This window comes from Haliotis cracherodii, unplaced genomic scaffold (assembly GCF_022045235.1).
Source record: "Haliotis cracherodii isolate W230 unplaced genomic scaffold, xgHalCrac1.p SCAF_5, whole genome shotgun sequence".
Classification (NCBI taxonomy): domain Eukaryota; kingdom Metazoa; phylum Mollusca; class Gastropoda; order Lepetellida; family Haliotidae; genus Haliotis; species Haliotis cracherodii.
The window spans coordinates 60081268-60101696 of NW_027266308.1; the positions used below are offsets into that span (position 1 = coordinate 60081268).

Below are 20429 nucleotides of genomic sequence, written 5' to 3' on the forward strand. Positions count from 1 at the left end.
TCGATCATATTTGTTTGAGATAAAGAAATCTGATCTTGTCTGACTGTTTCACTTTTTCATATCGAGAATGTAGAAGCTTTGATTGGCCACTTGGAAAGTTTACCTGATCCAACCTCCAATGGAGGTGTCCTCAGATTTTCACACAGCATGTCGGAGTAAATGATCTGATTTTAATAAGATTGAAATGGCCCCTATCCCATTTCTTCTGAATGTCCAAACTACTCTGTCACATTTTCCACAACAACTAACAGGTTTTCAGGGTCAGGTTTTCAGGGTCAGGTTCCCAGGGTCAGGGTCAGGGCCAGGGCCAGGGTCAGGGTCAGGGTCAGGGTCAAGTATGTCTTACATGTTCCTCTCCCATTCCTTCCTCCTGGTCGGCAGCTAGGACAAGGTCGATCAAGGCAGGGTCTGCGTCATACTTGAGAAGACATTCAATCACGTAGTCCATGGACATCTCATCACTTGTCATGTCCTGAAACAAACAAAAAGTCTCAAAATTGTAATATCTGTGTGCTAAGACGGATTTGAGGGAAGGGGAAGGTAAAATACATTCAGCAGCATGTTGAAGTGAAACAGTGTAACAAAACTGTCAATCATGTATGGAACCTCTACAAACTTGCAATATTAACATCACATGTTGTTGTAATCAACCCTTTGACTGGATGACTGGATGGTTTCATGAAATCTGTGACCTGATTTTTGGGAGAAAAACTCATTACAAACTTCCCTCTCAAAAATAATGTTGTCCAATCAATCTACGAGAGCATGTTCAACATGTTTTATCGTGAAACAAAACATGCTTCATTCTTCATTATTCTTTGCGATTATCGCATAGCTATCTCTTTTCTTTTTCAACATGCGTACAACGGAGCTAATTTCCGAAGAACAATTATGTGCTCATTTACTTTCTGAGTCAAGCCTATATATTTAGAACAGTAATATACATCTAAAACATTATTTCATTTTTTTTAAATCTTAAAATGTTCACTAATTCTGGGGAAAACCCAATAGTGATAAAATGATGAGTGAAATAATATTGGTTACCCAATGAAAAATGTTATAACCCAATTAAAATAGAAACCCTTGAGTAAAAACTCAATTGCTCAAAAGGTTATCTGTAGCTCTGGACAAAGCAGTGAGTAGTGCACATCTGAATGCTCACTCACCTTGAGGAAAGCATCGTTGCCCTCTCGAGCTCCTCTGCTGACATTGAGTGCCCGGATATTCCCCACACCGAGAGACACTGGGTTGTATCTGCAACAGACATACATCACTGGAGTGAAGATAACCCCTTAAATTCAAAACAAACTATTGAAACATGTTCAAACATTTAATGTATCTAATCAATTACACTATTTTCTATAATGACCAGTTTTTATCCACTAATTGTGGATAAGTTCACTTTTTATATGTTGATTTATAAGTTTCTATTCTAAATTCCAGTACTGGAACGAAACGATAAGCACATGTTGCTAAATCTGAAAACCACAATAATGTGACATGTAAAGTTCATCTTGCACGTGAAACACAACATTTTCATGTCCATTTCATGTTTGTTTGGTGCGTTTTGGCACATTGTTTTACTGTTGCATTTGGTCACACAGACCTTCTGTCCAATCACTGACAATGTTTAACTAAAACTACAGGCAACACACAGGGTTAGGGAAGAGTAAAGTAAAAAAATCAACATGTACTAGCAGCCGTGTGCAGCCTTAGTTTAGTGTCTGAGTTTAATAGTGATGCAGATGATTGATACGATGACAAGCAATCTCATTAAAATCATATGTTAGTTCTCGCTACCGCTAAACAAAGATCTAAGGACATCCCATTACGGGTCACGTCAGAACGACCTTTCATCCAACCAATCAGACCGTCACTTACCCGATCATGAAAGTGACAGTTGCAATGTGATTTCTGATCACGCAACCTCGAGAACTTTAACAGAGGGTATTCCGAACGACAGTTACGGGCTTAACGACTGTATCCATACAATCTAAACCATCTATTAGCCAGTCCAGAATTTTCTTTTGTTCAGGTTTCAAATTTTTAATCGAGAATTTGTCAAAATATGTTTCGAGGTGTAGTCGCCAATTTGAAATTAGTGCCGTAAAGCACGAGAAAGCTGCCTTCTGATATGCTAATGTCAATTCCTGTCAGTCATTCCATTGGTTGGTCAAAGTTTGTGCAAGGTCGGTCTGACGTGACCCATAATGAGATGTCCTCAGATCTTTGTTTAGCGGTAGCGAGAACTAAGATCTGATTTTAATGAGATTGGATGACAAGCAATCTACAAAGTCACTTAACCTGACTATGTACCAGAATCACCACAGTGGTTTGGGAAATAAGCGTGTGTAAAGATTCATCCTGTCAGTGTACAATAAAAAATAAGTTGCTTGGTCATTTTTATTTCATTTCAAAGCAGCCCCTGTAACCAACCAATCTCCATTTTAGACCCCCTTTGACACTCAACCCCCTTTGTCTATCAAGACTTTCTGCCCTGACTTACAGGTGTTGTGTGACTCAAAGGAAAAATTTCCAATTCACCCACCTTCCGACATCGGACTCCTTCAGAAGGCATGAAGGGCTCTCTTGTTTATGTCTCTTGTTCTCAGGGTTAAAGATGTCACTGATCAACAGCTCCAGGATGTCCTTGTTGCCTTTCTGTATGGCATAATCAACAGCCGTCTTTTCACAGCCAATGGAACGAGTCACATCCAGCTGTTGAAAGAATATGTACCCTTCATTATTCCTGATCACAAAGGTAACTACGACGTTTTATAGATCTTGTATGACAGAAGATCAATCACAGCAAGGTTGTTTCATTAAATTGTCTTTAGATAATAGTCTTATATATCTCTCAGAAAAGACAATCCAATCTTAACTTTTACAAGAACTATTCAACATTTTGTCAAAATCATGTCCATCTGAGTCAGTGAATATTCCAGCTATGTCACGACTGTTAATAATATGGTCTGGACCAGGTAAATCAGTGACTAAAAGAATGACGTACAATCCACACCATTTTTGAGAACTACAATCCACAACATTAGGGCACTCCAATCCACACCATTGGGGCACTACAATCCACATCATTGGGGAACTACAATCCACATCATTGGGGAACTACAATCCACAACATTGGGGCACTACAATCCACATCATTGGGACACTACAATCCACACTATTGGGGCACTACAATCCACACCATAGGGACACTACAATCCAAATCATTGGGACACTACAATTCCCACCACTGTGGCACTACAATCCACCTCATTGGGGAATTACAATCCACACCATTGGGACACTACAATCCACATCATTGGGACACTACAATCCATATCATTGGGACACTACAATCCATATCATTGGGACACTACAATCCATATCATTGGGACACTACAATCCATATCATTGGGACACTACAATCCACATCATTGGGACACTACAATCCACATCATTGGGACACTACAATCCACATCATTGGGACACTACAATCCATATCATTGGGACACTACAATCCACACCATTGGGACACTACAATCCACACCATTGGGACACTACAATCCACATCATTGGGACACTACAATCCACATCATTGGGACACTACAATCAACACTATTGGGACACTACAATCAACACCATTGGGACACTACAATCAACACCATTGGGACACTACAATCCACATCATTGGGACACTACAATCAACACTATTGGGACACTACAATCAACACCATTGGGACACTACAATCAACACCATTGGGACACTACAATCCACATCATTGGGACACTACAATCCACACCATTGGGACACTACAATCAACACCATTGGGACACTACAATCCACATCATTGGGACACTACAATCCACACCATTGGGACACTACAATCAACACCATTGGGACACTACAATCCACACCATTGGGACACTACAATCAACACCATTGGGACACTACAATCCACATCATTGGGACACTACAATCAACACCATTGGGACACTACAATCCACATCATTGGGACACTACAATCAACACCATTGGGACACTACAATCCATATCATTGGGACACTACAATCCACATCATTGGGACACTACAATCCACACTATTGGGGTACTGAGGTACAATGACACACAAACTGCCAGGTCAGAGCCGACCATCGATTCCCATTTGGGGAAATAACTTCATGCAAGTCAAATCAGTACTCATCGCACAGACATGTTTCAGTGTCATTTAATTAGTTCATTTCTACCTAACTGCCTGGTTACTTTCCACTGGTATGTAATGTACTGACCCTGTAGACGTCACTCTCACTGGCAATCAGAGACTTCAACAGGTCTATGTCCTTGGTCAGCACAGCACGGATCACCTGTCTACTTTTCACAGGGACTGATATGAATGGTATCTTCTCTCTGAAAACACAACAAGCAATCTCAATCTACCTAAACTTTCACTTGTCATGAAAACATTTCACTTGTTATTTCTACATATTCATGCAAACACAAAAATATACAATCATACAGCATAATTTTCACCTACTTGGTCTCGAAGAAAAGAGCTTTTTCCAGCACTTTGATTTTTGGATTTGGCTTCAACTTTCCATCAGGTCCCTTCTTTTTCGCTTCCTTTTTCTTTTCTTCTTTCTTTCTCTTTTCTTTTCCTTTCCCTTTTTTCTTATCTGAAAACAGAACAATATAATTGGTGACATGTGCAAGTAATATAATAATGTTAATGTATGTGTCGTAATTGGCAGCAAGTAATTCAACTACTACTACAAAAATATCAGATGCTATAGTGGCCAGAATTAAACAGCAATTAACAGAATGGTTCTGTCCAAGGACTAGAGTTCTCTGCCCTTGTGATCCACATGAGCATGGCAGGCTTGATCAGAGCTTCTGGTAGGGGCAGTTTCTAAGGGACTGGCTGTACGAGAATGCAATTTTTACTTGCCAAGTCCAGATTTGAATACCTTTTTCAAAACACTGAGTTCATTCCACCTTCCAATACAATTCTGGATTCAAGAACAGAGACAGGCCTGTTTCATGATATTCAACAGAGACAGTATCCTGAAAATCCTTCACAGCACTAACATTACAGGGCCTTTCACATCAGCCATAAATAACATACTCAAAGAAAAACAATATGGAAAGGGAAGTAACTCTTGTAAAAATCAGTTCTAAGCAGCAAGTTTCTACATCTGTACATTTGAAATTCACCCTACATACGACCAGGAATCGAACCACTAGACCATAGAGGCCTGTACCAAGTGAAAATATGGTTTAGGAAAGGTAGTAACAAATTGTGCAGAATAAACAAGAATTACTTGGCCATGTAATGTTGGGTGTTAGCCTACCTTTATCTTTCCTTTGAGACTGCCTCTTTTTACCTGGGAACATTGAACACACTGAGTGAGTGAGTGAGTGAGTGAGTGAGTGAGTGAGTGAGTGAGTGAGTGAGTGAGTGAGTGAGTGAGTGAGTGAGTGAGTGAGTGACACAAAATATCATGCAAGTTTTTAAATACATATCTATATCCTATTGTCAACATTCATTCAACAGCCGTGTCATAGCATTGGATATTGGGGACGTTTTGAAACTGTATCCCTGACAGAACGATACATGATTTTTCTTCAGAATGCAATACTTTCTGAAAACCATTAAGGAAAGTTATTACATACGTCATTCAATTAATTACTTTTGAGGATTTAGGAGATTTGTGAAACTATAAAGAGTTACACATTCAGCCTTCCAATAAAAGACAGTAACACACCTTTAGTCAAAGCCACTTTGATTCCTGCTCTGGACTGTTTGGGAGTTTTTGCCTTCCCTTTGACCGACTTCCTAGGAGATGGTTCTTCATCCCAGTCTGAAAGAATCCAAGACCATAGTAAGTCACAAATTATTCACTTCCACAATCCTTACTGCGTTCTTCTTCATGGCCATACAGTATTCGCCGTAATAAGTACCCCATAGCACTAAGTCATTCCGAAAACAAGTTAAACATATTTTCAGAGATTAAGCGGTTCAAACTTTGACGAAACCATCACATTTTTTATAACGGTTACCAGCAGGCAGATATGTACACCTGTTATACGCTCCTGTTTTCTGTAAATGAATCTGTCACATGGACAAGAAAACATGGAATGTTCAGTCTTAGTTGGAGGCTCTTATAGAGATAACTAACTGGGACTGCTCTTTTTAAGCCCTGGGCCTAATTAAAGGTTTTGCCTATTTTAATTGAGTAACATTTAATACAAATTTAAGCTCAGGGCTTAAAAACGAAAAACAGCAATGGCATGATAGGAAGACTAACATCCCAAGTTAAATGCAACAATGCCCACAAATGGAATAAGAGTGCAACACCTTAACATAAGAACAAGTTCAAAATCGAAATGCTGTCAAAAATGTAACAACAAACCGACATCGCAGCTACGCCTGTCTGGCATATGCTACAACACTTCTTGGAGACATCCAGTGACGGAGATCAAGCAATATTTGAATTAAATTCAAGCCCATGGGCCTAAAAGTACTGTATTTTTGTTTTTAAGCCCATGGGCTAAATAAAATAACAAGGGGGCTTAAATACGTGTAGTCTTGGCCCCGGTACAGAACGGTCTAGAAACTGGTTGGGAAGCTCTTAGTGGAGCTGGGCACTTAATACGGCAAGTCATAACAGACACAGTTATGTCATTAGGAATCTCATTCAAAAACAGAGAAAACGTTTTATTACAGAGCTACAGATAAGCTGCTTATTCGTGCAACATATCCCCCAAAACTATTCAAAACCCAATTTTCAATTAACTTGCATACAGAAACACATGCATTAAATGAAAAACTCAGTTGTTTGAAAACAGAACGCGTTAATACCCAATGAAGCTTTTTCAACATGCGTACAACAGAGCTAATTTCTGAAACACAATTATGAGCTAATTTACTTTCTGAGTCAAGCCAAAATTTAAAACCGTTAACTACATCTAAAACATTATTTCATTTTTTTTTAAATCTCAAAATGTTAACTCATTTTGGGAAAAACCCAATAGACTGATGAATAGATGAGTGAAAAAATATTGGTTACCCAATGAAAAATGTAATAACCCAATTAAAATAGTGAGTATGGTTTTACGCCACTTTGAGCAATATTCTAGCAATATCACGGCAGGGGACACCACAAATGGGCTTCACACCCAATTACAACAGAAACCTTTGAGCAAAAATCAATTGCTTAAAAAGTTATCTGGAGCTCTGTTTATTACTTAACTTTTGACAAAATAGAGACGGAGGCAATTCCACAAACATATGACTGGTAGCTATATGAGTTCAATACAAACAGTCCTCAGTTCATTTTGCACGATGGTTTCATGAACATGAATTAATTATATATTTTTTAAAATACAGTCAATGTTCACCAATCTCAAGACTAGTGACTGTGTGAGAACAAAGATCAACTGACCTTCTTCCTCCTCCTCTTCCTCCTCTGAATCTTCTTCCTCTTTAATCTCTTCTTCAGCAGCAACAATGTCTTCCTCCTCCTCAAAAGGCTCCCCACGTTCAGCCTTCACTGCTCTCTGGAGAATCTTCTCAGCCCTCTCTTGTTCCGAGTGGGGTAGACGCAAAGTGTCACGAGCAATACGCTCCATTCGGACATTGGTCAGCACGCACTCAATGTCAGTGTGGTCAATATAGTCCATCTTGTAGATGTTGGGCGGCTGGTCCAGATTGAGCCACTGGATGCGGAACTGGCGTGTAGTGCTGTGTACATTCTGCTGAGTCTTGCACAAGTACACAGAATCTGTAAGAGAAGTAGCTATCATAATCATAAATGTCCATTAGAAAACAGCGATATCACTATCCCCCACCATGGGGCACATTTGAATCATATGGCAGCAGAGCTCCAGATAAGCTGCGTATCTGCATAAAATACACATCAGAAATGCAGAAATATGCAGTAAAATACAATCCAAGTGTATCAAATACGCAACGAACATTACAGATACACTACGAAAATATAACTTGTGTGTATAATCAAAATATTGTGAAGTAACCCTGCGTATTCGATTCGCAAATCAGCAACTTATTTTGAAATTATTAATGGGCATTCGGTCAACCTTGCCAAACTCCACGATGATAGTTACATCATGATCATTTGCCATCACACTTTCTTGTGGAAGTAGCGTGGTATTTTTTAGTATAAAGCTCGAACCCATGCGACACCAGTTTGCAGGGACTAGATGTATAGTGGTTTTAAATATTTAACTTAAATACCCACATGTGTAAAAACTAGTGGGTAACAGAAATTTGAATACCCAGATAGAATTACTGATACCCAATGATATCAAAATTCATGGGTAAAATACCCACGACACCAAAAGCTTATCTGGAGCTCTGGGCAGTAAATATAAACTATAAAAGAAAGAGTCCTATAAAGCCCTAAGAAGAGATAGGCACTAGGGTCACTTCATGCCATCAGAAAAAAATGATTAAATGTGAAATCAATTCACACAAAAGGCCTCTTCTCTGAAAATAATATATGTTGGCACCAATTCTCAAACACAGTGTTGCTAAGTATCTCTTAGATAAGTTAACTTCCATAGTTTCTAAGGAAACTTGTCTGCATTGCAGACACCATGCACTTTGTAAAATAACATGGATCGAGGGCGGAAACTGTGAATGCTCAAAATCTAAAATAAATGTAGCAAGGTCAGTAACTCTGGAAAAAATTAATTTACCTATCTAGACAAGTACCGCAAAGATAAGCATACAAAGTTTCATACAAAGAAACATCAGTAATTTCTGAAAAAGGTTGTCTCCATTTTAGACACTATGCAGCAAGTTGCAAAACATGCCATAACAATGCAAAAAATGAATTAAGACACCAATTTCAAACTCATTTAAGATCATGACCAGTAATATCAGTGTGTGTGAAAATTAAATCTCTAACTTACATAGTTTTCAAGAAAAACAAACTCTGTTCCTATATCCCTAAGAGCGTCCACTAGCCTAAATATCAGTCTTGTTTCCACCCATGCCACATCAAGCCCACTTTCCTGTGCTAAATATGATTGGACCACAAATATCAATAGTCCAATCAGAGAACGTTTAACAAAATCAACATCCACGTCTGGTACATATTCATATGAAAGTGATTTACTGCTGCCTGTCATTGTGGACACCAATACGTCTTTGTCATCTTTAAACCTGTCAATGATTGCCTGTGTTTGTCTGTCAGGAATGAAATCGCTTATTTTGTGGTCGTTCTCTGATCGACTTGGTCGTCATGTATGGTAGTCGCTGTCTTTGTGCAGCCATATAAGCTACGAACTGTGATTCTGCTTGGATATCACGTTTTAATTACAAGGTGCACAACTTGTTATCTAAGCAAGGTGGCACCAGGATCGAACCAAGAAAATCAGCCTTCACACAGCTTGATGTGGCAAGGGTAGAAACTAGGCTGCGATACTTGCTAGTGGACATGCTTGCCTCCGGAAGATGGATCTTGACTAACCTGCATGTTGTGAAACAATATTAAAGAAATATGTGGGAATTTTGCAATCTCGATAGAACCCTGATCAGCTCTTTACAAGGATTTTCAGACAAACGATGAACAATGTGCCCTTTCCTGAGTTTATTTGGGCCATTGGTCCTTGAGAGCCAAATGGGGTGGGGGGGTGGGGGGTTGGGTGTTGGTGTGTGTGTGTGGGGTGGGGTGGGGTGGGGGGTGTGTGGTGTGTGTGTGTGTGTGTGTGAAGGTGTGTGTGTGGGGGGGTGTGTGACATGGGGTTTAATGTCGCGTTTGCGTTTTAAGCACTTACCTAACGATGTGCATGCATGTGTGTGTGTTTGGCTGCTTCAACTAGTCCGGACTAATGTCCATTTAATAGTGCTATCACACTGAGATACTATGCTGCAGTTAACATGCATACCCCACTCAGAAAACAGTATACGGACTCCGCGCCAACCAGTCCTTGTTTAAGCCCCTCAGCCAGGGTAACAACATGTATCATCCGTCAATGTCTTTTGGTATGACATGGCCAGGGGTCGAACCCACGACCTTCCTTTCTCTGGGCAGATGCCCCATCCACAAGACATTGGAGGCTTCGGGGAGCAAAACATCCGCATTGCTAAAATTATTAAAACCTGCAGTTTATCGGTATACAAAATAACCCATAGGAACTTACTCTCTGCACCGCGTACAGCCAAGAAGATGCCTTTCTTGTACAGGATGACGATTTCTTCCTTTGGAGGTTTTGGTTTTACTGCTCCCTCCTCCAAGACTGGGGACTGGAACCTAGCAACAGGGATACGCTGGCGCTTCAACGGGGTACGGGGCTCCACATTGTATATCTTCTTTCTCTGAAAAACAACAAAAAATATTTCAATCGTAAAATACAAACTAAAATGGTGTTTACCTGTATAGCAATGCATAGTTCATACGCCATAGGCTCATCGAGTGGGGTGGGGTGAAGTTAGGGACTTGTTTTTTTTAAACATGCATCTGTTCAATGTCAAAAGGGCCTGTGGAGATCCGGGGTAGAATATGTCTACAGCAACCCATGCTTGCCGTAAAAAAGGAGACTATGCTTGTCGTGTGAGGCGACTAATGGGATCGGTTGGTCAGGCACGCTGACTTGGTTGATGAATGTCATCAATCACAATTGCTTGGATCAGTGCTCATGTTGTCAATCACTGGATTGTCTGGTCCATACTCGATAACATACAGACCGCCATCATGTAGCTGGAATATTGCTAAATGCGGCGTTAAACAACAAACAAACAATGTGAAAAGTTCACTGTATTCAAGAGATAGTAACAAGGACGGTAATAAGCTCACTTGCTTGGACCAGTTTTGTTAATCAAATGTATCCTATTAAGGATTAGCAGAATTTCAAACATTTTGAGGGGTATTGCTTCATGTTATCACTATTCGGGCTAGTCAACCTTCTTGGTTAATGTTCATCCCTATAAGTAGGATACAACTTCTCACAATTACATCGAAGGTATCCTTGACCATTGACAAATGCAGATGATATTTGATGTGATACGATTTAACAAACATGTTGAGTTTAGCATGCCTCAAAACTAACAAGGATATACCCATTGATAACCATGTTATGCGAAATCTGGATGCTGACCTTCACCTCTGACGTACCCTGACCAAAACCTTTCCAAAAAAGGGCACCATCTTAGAGGAGGCTTATCAACCATATTTATTGATCAATGCATTTATTCTTGAGATAGTAACCGTAAAATAGATTAGTGATTAGTTACTATCTCATGACCTTGACCCGCTTCTTTACAAGTCTGTTAGTTATTTCAGCTGTGACCATTTATGTGGAATGGCTTAGATCAGGTTAGATGGGCCAGGTGGCTGATTGGTTTTAAAAAGATATTATATATACAACACTAAAGTATTCTGGTCGGAATACCCTAGGGAGACAAAAATCTAATCATAAACAATTACAAGCTATATCACGCGTGTGTGTGTGTGTGTGTGTGTGTGTATTTTGAATAAAAAGGTCAGGCATCATGAATATTTGGGAATATGTGCATATGTTTCATGAAATTGTGTGCTCAGTCTTCGATTCCCAAAAATATCTTCAAAAATATTCATGATCCCTCACTTTTTTTCCATGTATCACAGCTTCTTCTTTTATAAGTATTTCCAACAAAACCCTGAACTCTGAGGATGAACTTACCTTAACTCCATGCCCGCTTCCTCCGCTGCTGGAAGCTTCCTCCTTCGTTTTACTCTTGTCGCCTTTCTCCATTGTGTTTGCCTACAACAAGAAGCATCGGACATGATTTAAAATTTTAGATTCCAGTGAAGATCCAGGTTAGAATAGGTCTTCAGAAACCTATGCTTGTCGTAAGAAGCAACTAACGGGATCGGGTGGTCAGACTCGCTGACTTGGTTGATGCATGTCATCCTGTCCCAATTGCGCAGATCGATGCTCATGATATCAATCACTGTATTGAGTAGTCCAGACTGGATTATTTACAGACCTGATCTAATTGTGAAGCAGGTATGCAATATATTGGGGATATAAATGTACCACTGTGTAAAAGCAATTTTTACTCCAATATATTCCTGCGTTTAAAAGAATCCAAAATATCCAGCTTATTAATTATGAGAAAAATGAGCTAATGTTCAAATCTGGATAAATCGTCAGCTGAACCCAGACTGACGTCTTTGAATGTGATCGGATGACTAACTGATTTATTGATAAATCATTACATTCCCCACGTGCAAACCATGACCGACTCTTGGATTAAAAATTCAAGGAACTCATTAAATTCTGAGTGCAAGCAATATGACCATTGGGAAAACCATGATGCTGCACTTCCAGCAAGCTTGTATAATATAATTTAAAACCGGCATAATACCTTCATATGTAATACCTTAAAAAAAGCTGTATAAAATGAACCAACACCAAAATATATACTGCAGCCATTCATTGGCACCATATTCAAGAGGTATCCTGCAATAATCATCTTGGTATTATTCGTAAAAATCAAATCAAAAACCTATCCACACATCTTTCTTTAAAGATTCGAACTGTCTGAATATGATTTCAGAAATTAAATCTATTACGTAATACATAAAATGCACTTTCACTTGGCAGAACAGATTTTTTTTTCAAAATCATGAAATCTGCATGAAGGATCTTTGCATGCCTCTGTGCCCTCTCCGCCCATGTCGGTGTTATCAAATACTAACTCATTACCGTATGCGTAATATCTCAGCAAAACAAAACAAAGAAATCTGAAAAATCAATGAAGTCAGATCGGAGAAGGTAATGTGGACGCATATTATTCGTAAGAATAAGGTTCCGACTTTTGCCTTCAAGTCGAAAAATTGCATCCCGTTTAATTTCAACGTATTACGCAGATACGTTGTTTGTAAACAATAAAATAAATACAATCGCACCTCAAGATAAAGCGCGCTAGGTATGCCTATCTATGATGACAACACTCGCCGAATGCCGAGACACCACAACGATACCAATTCACAGGAAATTGGGGTCCATTCAGGCAACCCATTGGACTACAACCAGAGCGCAAAACGCGCCAATCACTGTATCACATGGCTAAAAATTGCAACAAAATCACAATCTAACATTACATATATCATACGCACCGTATACACCGTTCACATCAACAGCTTAAAACAACGCTGAATGATTTAAATTCGATGCGTTTTAGCAGAATAAGCGATATATATTTTCAAGTGTAAGCCGGCATTACGAACACATGGTCGCCATCTTTCTGGCTCTTCTATTCAGTTTACTTCCTCCCCTTTTCTTTTGCAACACAAAAACCGTTTGGTGATATATTTCGATCTGTCATGCAAAGTCATTCCTAAACCTTACACGAAGGTATAATACAAAAATGAATACTAATATAGGATATAATCAACACTTTCCTTTACCTGTTTTAGATAGTTACACTGAAGTTCTTCGTACGGGTAATCCGCTAGACATAACAGCGAAAAACACGTGGTCACATGATCAAGTGCTCGCAAGCTGTAACTCTCAGCATTGCGTTGTTGGTCGCTGTGCAATAAGAAGACTAGAAGTAAAGTAGGCTTCGCTAGCCCACGCGTCGTAAAGAGGACCCTTCTATTGTGACCTCAATGTCTCGAAAACATATTTCAAGAACAAGCATTCTCTCGGCATATCTAATTACAAGAAATTTACACAGATATAAATTTTAAATAAAAATCTTTGTATTCCTTCATTCATTTCCCGGACATGTCAAGGATGATTATCAAAATAGATCATGTTTTTATTTGTACCCCATCAGCAACCTTGTTAAGCAATTACATATCTAGTTTGATTATAAATTTAAGTTGACGGGATAAGTTATGCATATGGCATGACGCTTTTGTTGCAATAAAACAAGGTGAATTTTCCGTTTGACTTTTAAGAGGAATCCCAATAGAAACACGTCATCAAAGCTGTTACTTGCCATGGAGTGAACATATGATTAATGACTTATAATTAACTGGGAGCTCATTGTGCAATATCTTCTTATAGAAACGTCAAACGATCTCAACCGCCCCTAATACCTATACAATCACATAGGTTTCCGAACCTTAAATTTTGATACATCCAGAAGAAGACTGTTGTTTGTTGTTTAACGCCGCACTCAGCAATATTCCAGCTATATGACGGCGGTCTGTAAATAATCCAGTGTGGACCTGACAATCGCAGTGATTGATATCATGAGCATCGATCCGCACAATTGGGATACGATCACATGCATCAACCAAGTCAGCGAGCCTGACCACCCGATCCCGTTAGTCGCCTCTTACGACAAGCATAGTCGCAGAAGAAGACTGGCAGGATACGGGGTATCCCGTAGAGGGTAGTACCATGGGTGGTGTTTTGTACCTCTGCATGTAGATTGCATTTGGCACAGGGACGACGTGGGTGTGATTCTATTAATTCTTTCAATGTGGCGTTTCGGTACAGATCCTAGTACCTCAGTCCTCTTTCGTATCACATGACTGTATCACTTAAATTGTCTGATATATGTCTGATACAAGTATCACTTGCAATTGTTTGATGAATTAAGGTGAGGTGAAATGGGGTTTAACGTTGCGTTTAAGATTATTGCACTTATATAGCGACGTGCAGACACATGTGTGTGTGTGTGTGGCTGCTCCGGACTGATGCCGATTTTATAGAGCTCACTGTGATACCATGACGCAGTTGAACATGAATGAGTGAGTGAGTGAGTGAGTGAGTGAGTGAGTGAGTGAGTGAGTGAGTATGGTTTTACGCCGCTTTTAGCATAATTCCAGCAATATCACAGCGGGGGACACCAGAAATGGGCTTCACACATTGTACCCATGTCGGGAATCTGAACATGAATGCCCTAATCAGACACAATATGTTGACTCCGGGCCGACCAGTCCTTTTTTAGCCCATGATTGCCGGGTGCCAAGCAGTTGAAATGGCAACAAGTACCATTTTTTAACGTCTTTTGGTATGACACGGCCGGAGTTCGACCCCCGTTCTCCGGGCGTGCGCTCTACCACTAGATCACGGAGGCGGTTTCATGATTTCTATGTTTGTTGTTTAACGCCACACTCAGCGATATTCCATCTGTCTGTAAATTATCGAGTTTGGACCAGACAATCCAGTGATTGACATCAAGAGCATCGATCTGCGCAATTGGGATACGATGACATGCATCAACCAAGTCAGCGAGCTTAACCACCCGATCTTATTAGTCGCCTTTTACGGCAAGCATGGGTTGCTGAAGACCTAACCCGGATCTTCACAGGTCGCGGTTTTGATTAATTAAGGTACTAGTGTAATGTTTGATGAAGATATTAGCATGTGTAGCGAAATAGTGAATAGAAGACCCATAAATCTCCCTGTATTTCATTGATGCTACAACGGATAACACAAAGAGATGTTTACTAATTCGTTGCCAGGCGTGCATTGCTGCAGCTATACATAGCTTCTGTTTTAGAGACTGCAGCATGGAACTATTGTGGTACAAGAAAGTATTCTAAAACATTTATTACTCACAGTGGTAGAAATAACCGACTTCATAAAACTCGTATGTGTGCTATTGCAAATATCACTTCACGTGCACTTGCGTATTGTTTATACGTCATCAGGACGGCCTTGTTCTTATTCGAATCTTATTGTGACGTAAGGTCGGCATGACGTCACACTAGAAATGACGTCATAGCCGCTGATTGTTGACGTCATTCGGTAATTGTGGTTTTCAAGACAGCGGTCGTTATCAGTGCATTTATCTAAAGGGGAGCTGAAAGGAATTAAGAAATATGGGATAATAAGGAAATGTTCCAACTCCTATGTATGTCATATTGACTTTATGAAACTCGTGTAAGTATTCACGTTACCCTCGCTCTCGCTCTGGAAATACAAGAATTCTGACACCCGTTTAAAAAACAAACAAGTTGACACAGTTGCTCTATAAGGCGATTTTAAATGCTTTACCATCTTCCTGAGGCAAGGGAGTTAACTGACTATAAATTAAGGTCCAGATTCCACGTGGAAACTGAAAGGCGACTGTAGAGACGACTAACGGGATCGGGTGGTCAGGCTCGCTGACTTGGTTGATGCATGTAATCGATCACAATTGCGTGGATCGATGTTCACGATGTCAATCACTGACTTGTCTGGTCCAGACTCGAATATTTACAGACCGCCGTCATATAGCTGGAATATTGCTGAGTGAGAAATACAACAAATAGAGAAAAACAAACGTGGAAACTGGACTTTTGTAGTCAGTTAACTCCCTTGCCTCGGGAAGACGATGCTTTACTTAAGCTCAACACAGACTAATTCCCGAAAGTATAAATATAATGGTAAGGCACACACGGACTAGTTACTAGTATTAGCATTTCGGAAACTCCCATTATTTGTTTTCCAACATGTTTCTTCTTTGATAAGGTTAAACGAGGAACAAGATTCTACATTTCACTATTCCTAGTAAACTTTACATACGAATGTTATATGCTCTATATAAACAATAACAATCAACAGAAGAATAAACACAATTTAATGTACAAATAATAATCCTTCCATGCCGTACTATAGAACTGTTAATTTTCACAACGTACGAAACCAGTTCAGTTTGGTTGCCATGTAATCCCTGTCGCATAATACGCCACAAGTGTGGTGTTTAACTTAGAGTATATGTACTCCTGACTAGCGCCACTAGTTTTGTCACCCTGGGGCACATTTGTAACTACAGAGGGGCACCCGGGGCACATTTGTGTACAAAGGTACCTGTTGTACATTTCTCTCGTGTCTGTCGACTACGAACCAACAACTCAACTGGTGACCAATGATATAAAGGGAGACTAGGGGCGGACTAATTGCAATCGTGGCAGGTTTGATTCAAGACAGAAATTGCTCATCTAAAACTTGCCAAGAGAAACTATGAAAATATTGCCATTTCAAACATTGATTGTTGTATAACGCCGCACTAAGCAATATTTCAGAATATGACGGCGGTCTGTGAATAAACAATTGGCTACCCCACCCGCCCACGACTTAAATAGAGTGAGTGAGTGAGTGAGTATGGTTTTACGCCGCTTTTAGCAATATTCCAGCAATATCACGACGGAGGACACCAGAAATGGGCTTCACACATTGTACCCATGTCGGGAATCGAACCTGGGTCTACGGCGTGACGAGCGAACGCTTTAACCACTAGGCTACACGACCGCCCCTAAATAGAGGAAATACTGGACAAGGTTATTTGAATGTTATGTTGTATGTTCACACCAGTCCAGCAAAAGTGATCTGCTAAAGAGTTGCCGTTTATATTTAATGGTGAAAATGGTAGTCCACATGAAAATATCTCACGCCTTTCTGAATATTACTGTCGTCTCAGACTTTAGTAGACTTATGTTTTCGTTTGTTTGTTTGCTTGTTGGTTTGATTGTTGTCTAGTGAAGACGTTAAAAACTATTCGTTTGTACTTTCTTTATTTGTTGTTTAACGCCGCACTCAACTATACGACAGCTGTCTGTAAATAATCGAGTCTGGACCAGACAATCCAGTGATTGACATCATGAGCATCGATCTTCGCAATTGGGGCATGATGACTTGCATCAACCAAGTCAGCGAGCCTGACCACCCGATCCCGTTAGTCGCCTTTTACGACAAGCACAGTCGCCTTTTATGACAACCATGGGTAACTGAAGATCTATTCTACCCCGGATCTTCACGGGTCTATTCTTACGGTGTATCCCCACGGAGTGTATATATAGCACTGTTTATTTTCACAATGCACGAAATTGGTTCAGTTTGGTTGCCATAGAAACTGATGTATTTTAACGACAGGAATTACGATAACAGGAGGAAGCAGTACGGAGGAAGTGACACAAAATGTCAACCTCATAATGCTGATTGGCCAGTTTTACAAAACAGGACATAAAGAAAACACTGTCCATAAAATAAATTGATGTATTTTATGGTGTCTGATGAAAACAAAGAGAGGTTTTTGATCGTACTGATCGTTTATGATAAACATAATATTGTGAATGTCACTTTTGCATATTAATTATGTTTTAAATGTTTGTATGTGTTGTAACAATATGCAAGGTAGCCATATTCCAAATGTCGCTCATATTTGTTTATCTCCGTGTACCATTTGGGTATAATGTACTTTTATTAAGGTATCAATGTTAGAATGTTTGTTTGTTTGTTTATTTGTTATTTAACGCCGCATTCAGCAATGTTCCAGCTATATGACGGTTATCTGTAAAAAAAACCCGAGACTGGACCAGACATTTCAGTGATTCATGAGCATCGATCCATGCAATTGGGATACGATGACATGCATCATCCAAGTCAGCGAGCCTGACCACCCGATCCCGTTAGTCGCCTCTTACGACAAGCATAGTCGCTTCGTACGGCAAGCATGGGTTGCTGAATATGTATGTTTGTTTAAATGTTGTTTAACGCCGCACTCAGCAATATTCCGACTGTGAGAGCACACATTTACACGATCCTCTTACTAATTATGTTAATTTGATATTTTACGTTTACGGAATAAAGCAGAGACCATCTATTATATGGTCTCTGAATAAAGGGAGGATCTGGAAATTATCGATGACGTTAAGGATGAGGAATAGTCTGTCATACAGATCCTGAAACAAATATATCCAATACAGCCCATACAAGTCTATACTATTTGGCAAGTCTAGATTACTGCAGTATCTGGGCTCCTTTGTAATATGTTTCATAACTCTAATTTAACAACTATTTTTATCTGCAAAGTATGTTCAAGTCAGAAACTAGATGTTAGTCCGGATGAGGATATGAAGTCACATTTCCCGTCAGGTATGCCACACCCTTGATATAACAGTTGTAGTTTTCATATAACAATGTGTCATGCAGGGTTGGTACAGGTTGTGGTATTGATTGCCGCTCGGCCAGGGGGACGCACGTCAGCTGCTGGAGAGACGCGATGGGAGATGATGAGCTCACACATGTCGGCGGAAAGCCCCCCCGCAGACACTTGGCGGGTAAAACTCCGAGGCAATGCCAGCTATGATGTGATCGTATCCTGCCGGTGTCAGAGTGAGGTGGGACAACCTTGGTCTTACGTCACCTGCGTTGCCATTGGCTCGGAGAAGGGCCGCTGGTACAATGTGTGCACGACGGAGTCTAGATTGAAGGAACCTGCCCTGAACGTCGTAGGTGGGGAATGGTGACAGCTGAAGCGTTCCGAGTCCTTGAACCTGCCACACAGCATCATTTCATTTCACATCACACTCCACTCCACTCCGCTCAACTCCGCTCTGCTCCACTCCACTCCGATCCGCTCCACTCCACCCCACTCCGCTCCGCCCCACTCCACTCAACTCCGCCCCTCTCCACTCCACTCCGCCCCTCTCCAATCCACTCCGCTCAACTCCACTCTGCCCCAATCCACTCCGCCCCGCTCCACTCCACTCCGCCCCTCTCCACTCCACTCCGCCCCTCTCCGCTCCACTCCGCTCAACTCGACTCTGCCCCAATCAACTCCACCCCACTCCACTCCACTCCGCCCCACTCCACTCCGCCCCTCTCCACTCCGCTCCGCTCCTCTCCGCCCCACTCTACTCCGCTCCACTCCGCCCCACTCCACTCCACTCCAATCCGCTCCACTCCGCCCCACTCCACTCCACTCCAATCCGCTCCGCCCCACTCCGCTCCACTCCGCCCCACTCCACTCCAATCCGCTCCGCTCCACTCCACTCAACTCCACTCTGCTCCACTCCACTCCGCCCAGATCCACTCCACTCCGCCCCACTCCAATCCGCTTCCCTCCGCTCCTCTCCACTCCGCCCCTCTCCACTCCACTCCGCACCGCTCCACTCCGCCCCGCTCTACTCCACTCCGCTCCTCTCCGCCCCACTCTACTCCACTCCACTCCGCCCCACTCCACTCCAATCCGCTCCACTCCGCCCCACTCCACTCCACTCCAATCCGCTCCGCTCCGCCCCGCCCCGCCCCGCCCCGCTCCACTCCAATCCGCTCCACTCCATTCCACTCCGCTCCCCTCCACACCAGGCAGCACAAGTGAGTGAGTGAATGAGTAGGCGCACCGCGTGTGCGCGCGCGTATGGTGTGTGTGTGTGTGTGTGTGTGTGTGTGTGCCAAGTGTAGTGTTGTGGGCAGTAAAATTGACTGAGAGTTGATATTTTGGTTTCTTTCCTTTTGAATTCGCTCGTCACGCCGAAAACCCGCCCATCGCCCATGGTGAACGGCAATTGACTGTGTCAACTTCTGTGTATTGATATGCATTGACGGTCTGTACATTTACACCCGTTGAGTCCATCCAGTGAGATTGGTTGACTTTCAAGGACGGTAGGCGAGTGAGTGAGTGAGTATGGTTTACAGGGCTGGTCAAAAAGTTCTAAGCCTAACAACAATTGTGAAAGTGTTTTTATTTTTC

The 20429-nt window shown here is 41.2% G+C and overlaps 2 protein-coding genes across 2 annotated transcripts in view; one reads left to right on the plus strand and one right to left on the minus strand.

Annotated features, from left to right (window-relative positions):
- LOC139444125 (poly [ADP-ribose] polymerase tankyrase-like) overlaps positions 1-13251 on the minus strand; it is a 66253-nt gene extending 53002 nt beyond the window's left edge. The window contains exons 1-11 of the mRNA XM_071225027.1: positions 13129-13251; positions 11687-11767; positions 10169-10343; positions 7444-7782; positions 5764-5859; positions 5350-5382; positions 4536-4674; positions 4291-4408; positions 2549-2718; positions 1167-1254; positions 347-472 (exon numbers count right to left, since the gene is read on the minus strand). Coding sequence (XP_071081128.1) covers positions 347-472; positions 1167-1254; positions 2549-2718; positions 4291-4408; positions 4536-4674; positions 5350-5382; positions 5764-5859; positions 7444-7782; positions 10169-10343; positions 11687-11758 — 1356 coding nt within the window. The 5' untranslated portion in view covers positions 11759-11767; positions 13129-13251. The remainder of the gene's footprint in view (positions 1-346; positions 473-1166; positions 1255-2548; positions 2719-4290; positions 4409-4535; positions 4675-5349; positions 5383-5763; positions 5860-7443; positions 7783-10168; positions 10344-11686; positions 11768-13128) is intronic.
- A 5945-nt stretch (positions 13252-19196) lies between these two features.
- LOC139443801 (uncharacterized) lies at positions 19197-20057 on the plus strand. The gene has a single exon (XM_071224716.1). It carries the CDS (start codon positions 19197-19199, stop codon positions 20055-20057), a length of 861 nt encoding a protein of 286 aa, XP_071080817.1.
- Positions 20058-20429: the final 372 nt, after the last annotated feature.

What these genes read in the sequence shown, in the direction of transcription:
- LOC139443801 (XM_071224716.1), top strand. Translation starts at nt 19,197, where the DNA reads ATGGTGACAGCTGAAGCGTTCCGAGTCCTTGAACCTGCCACACAGCAT.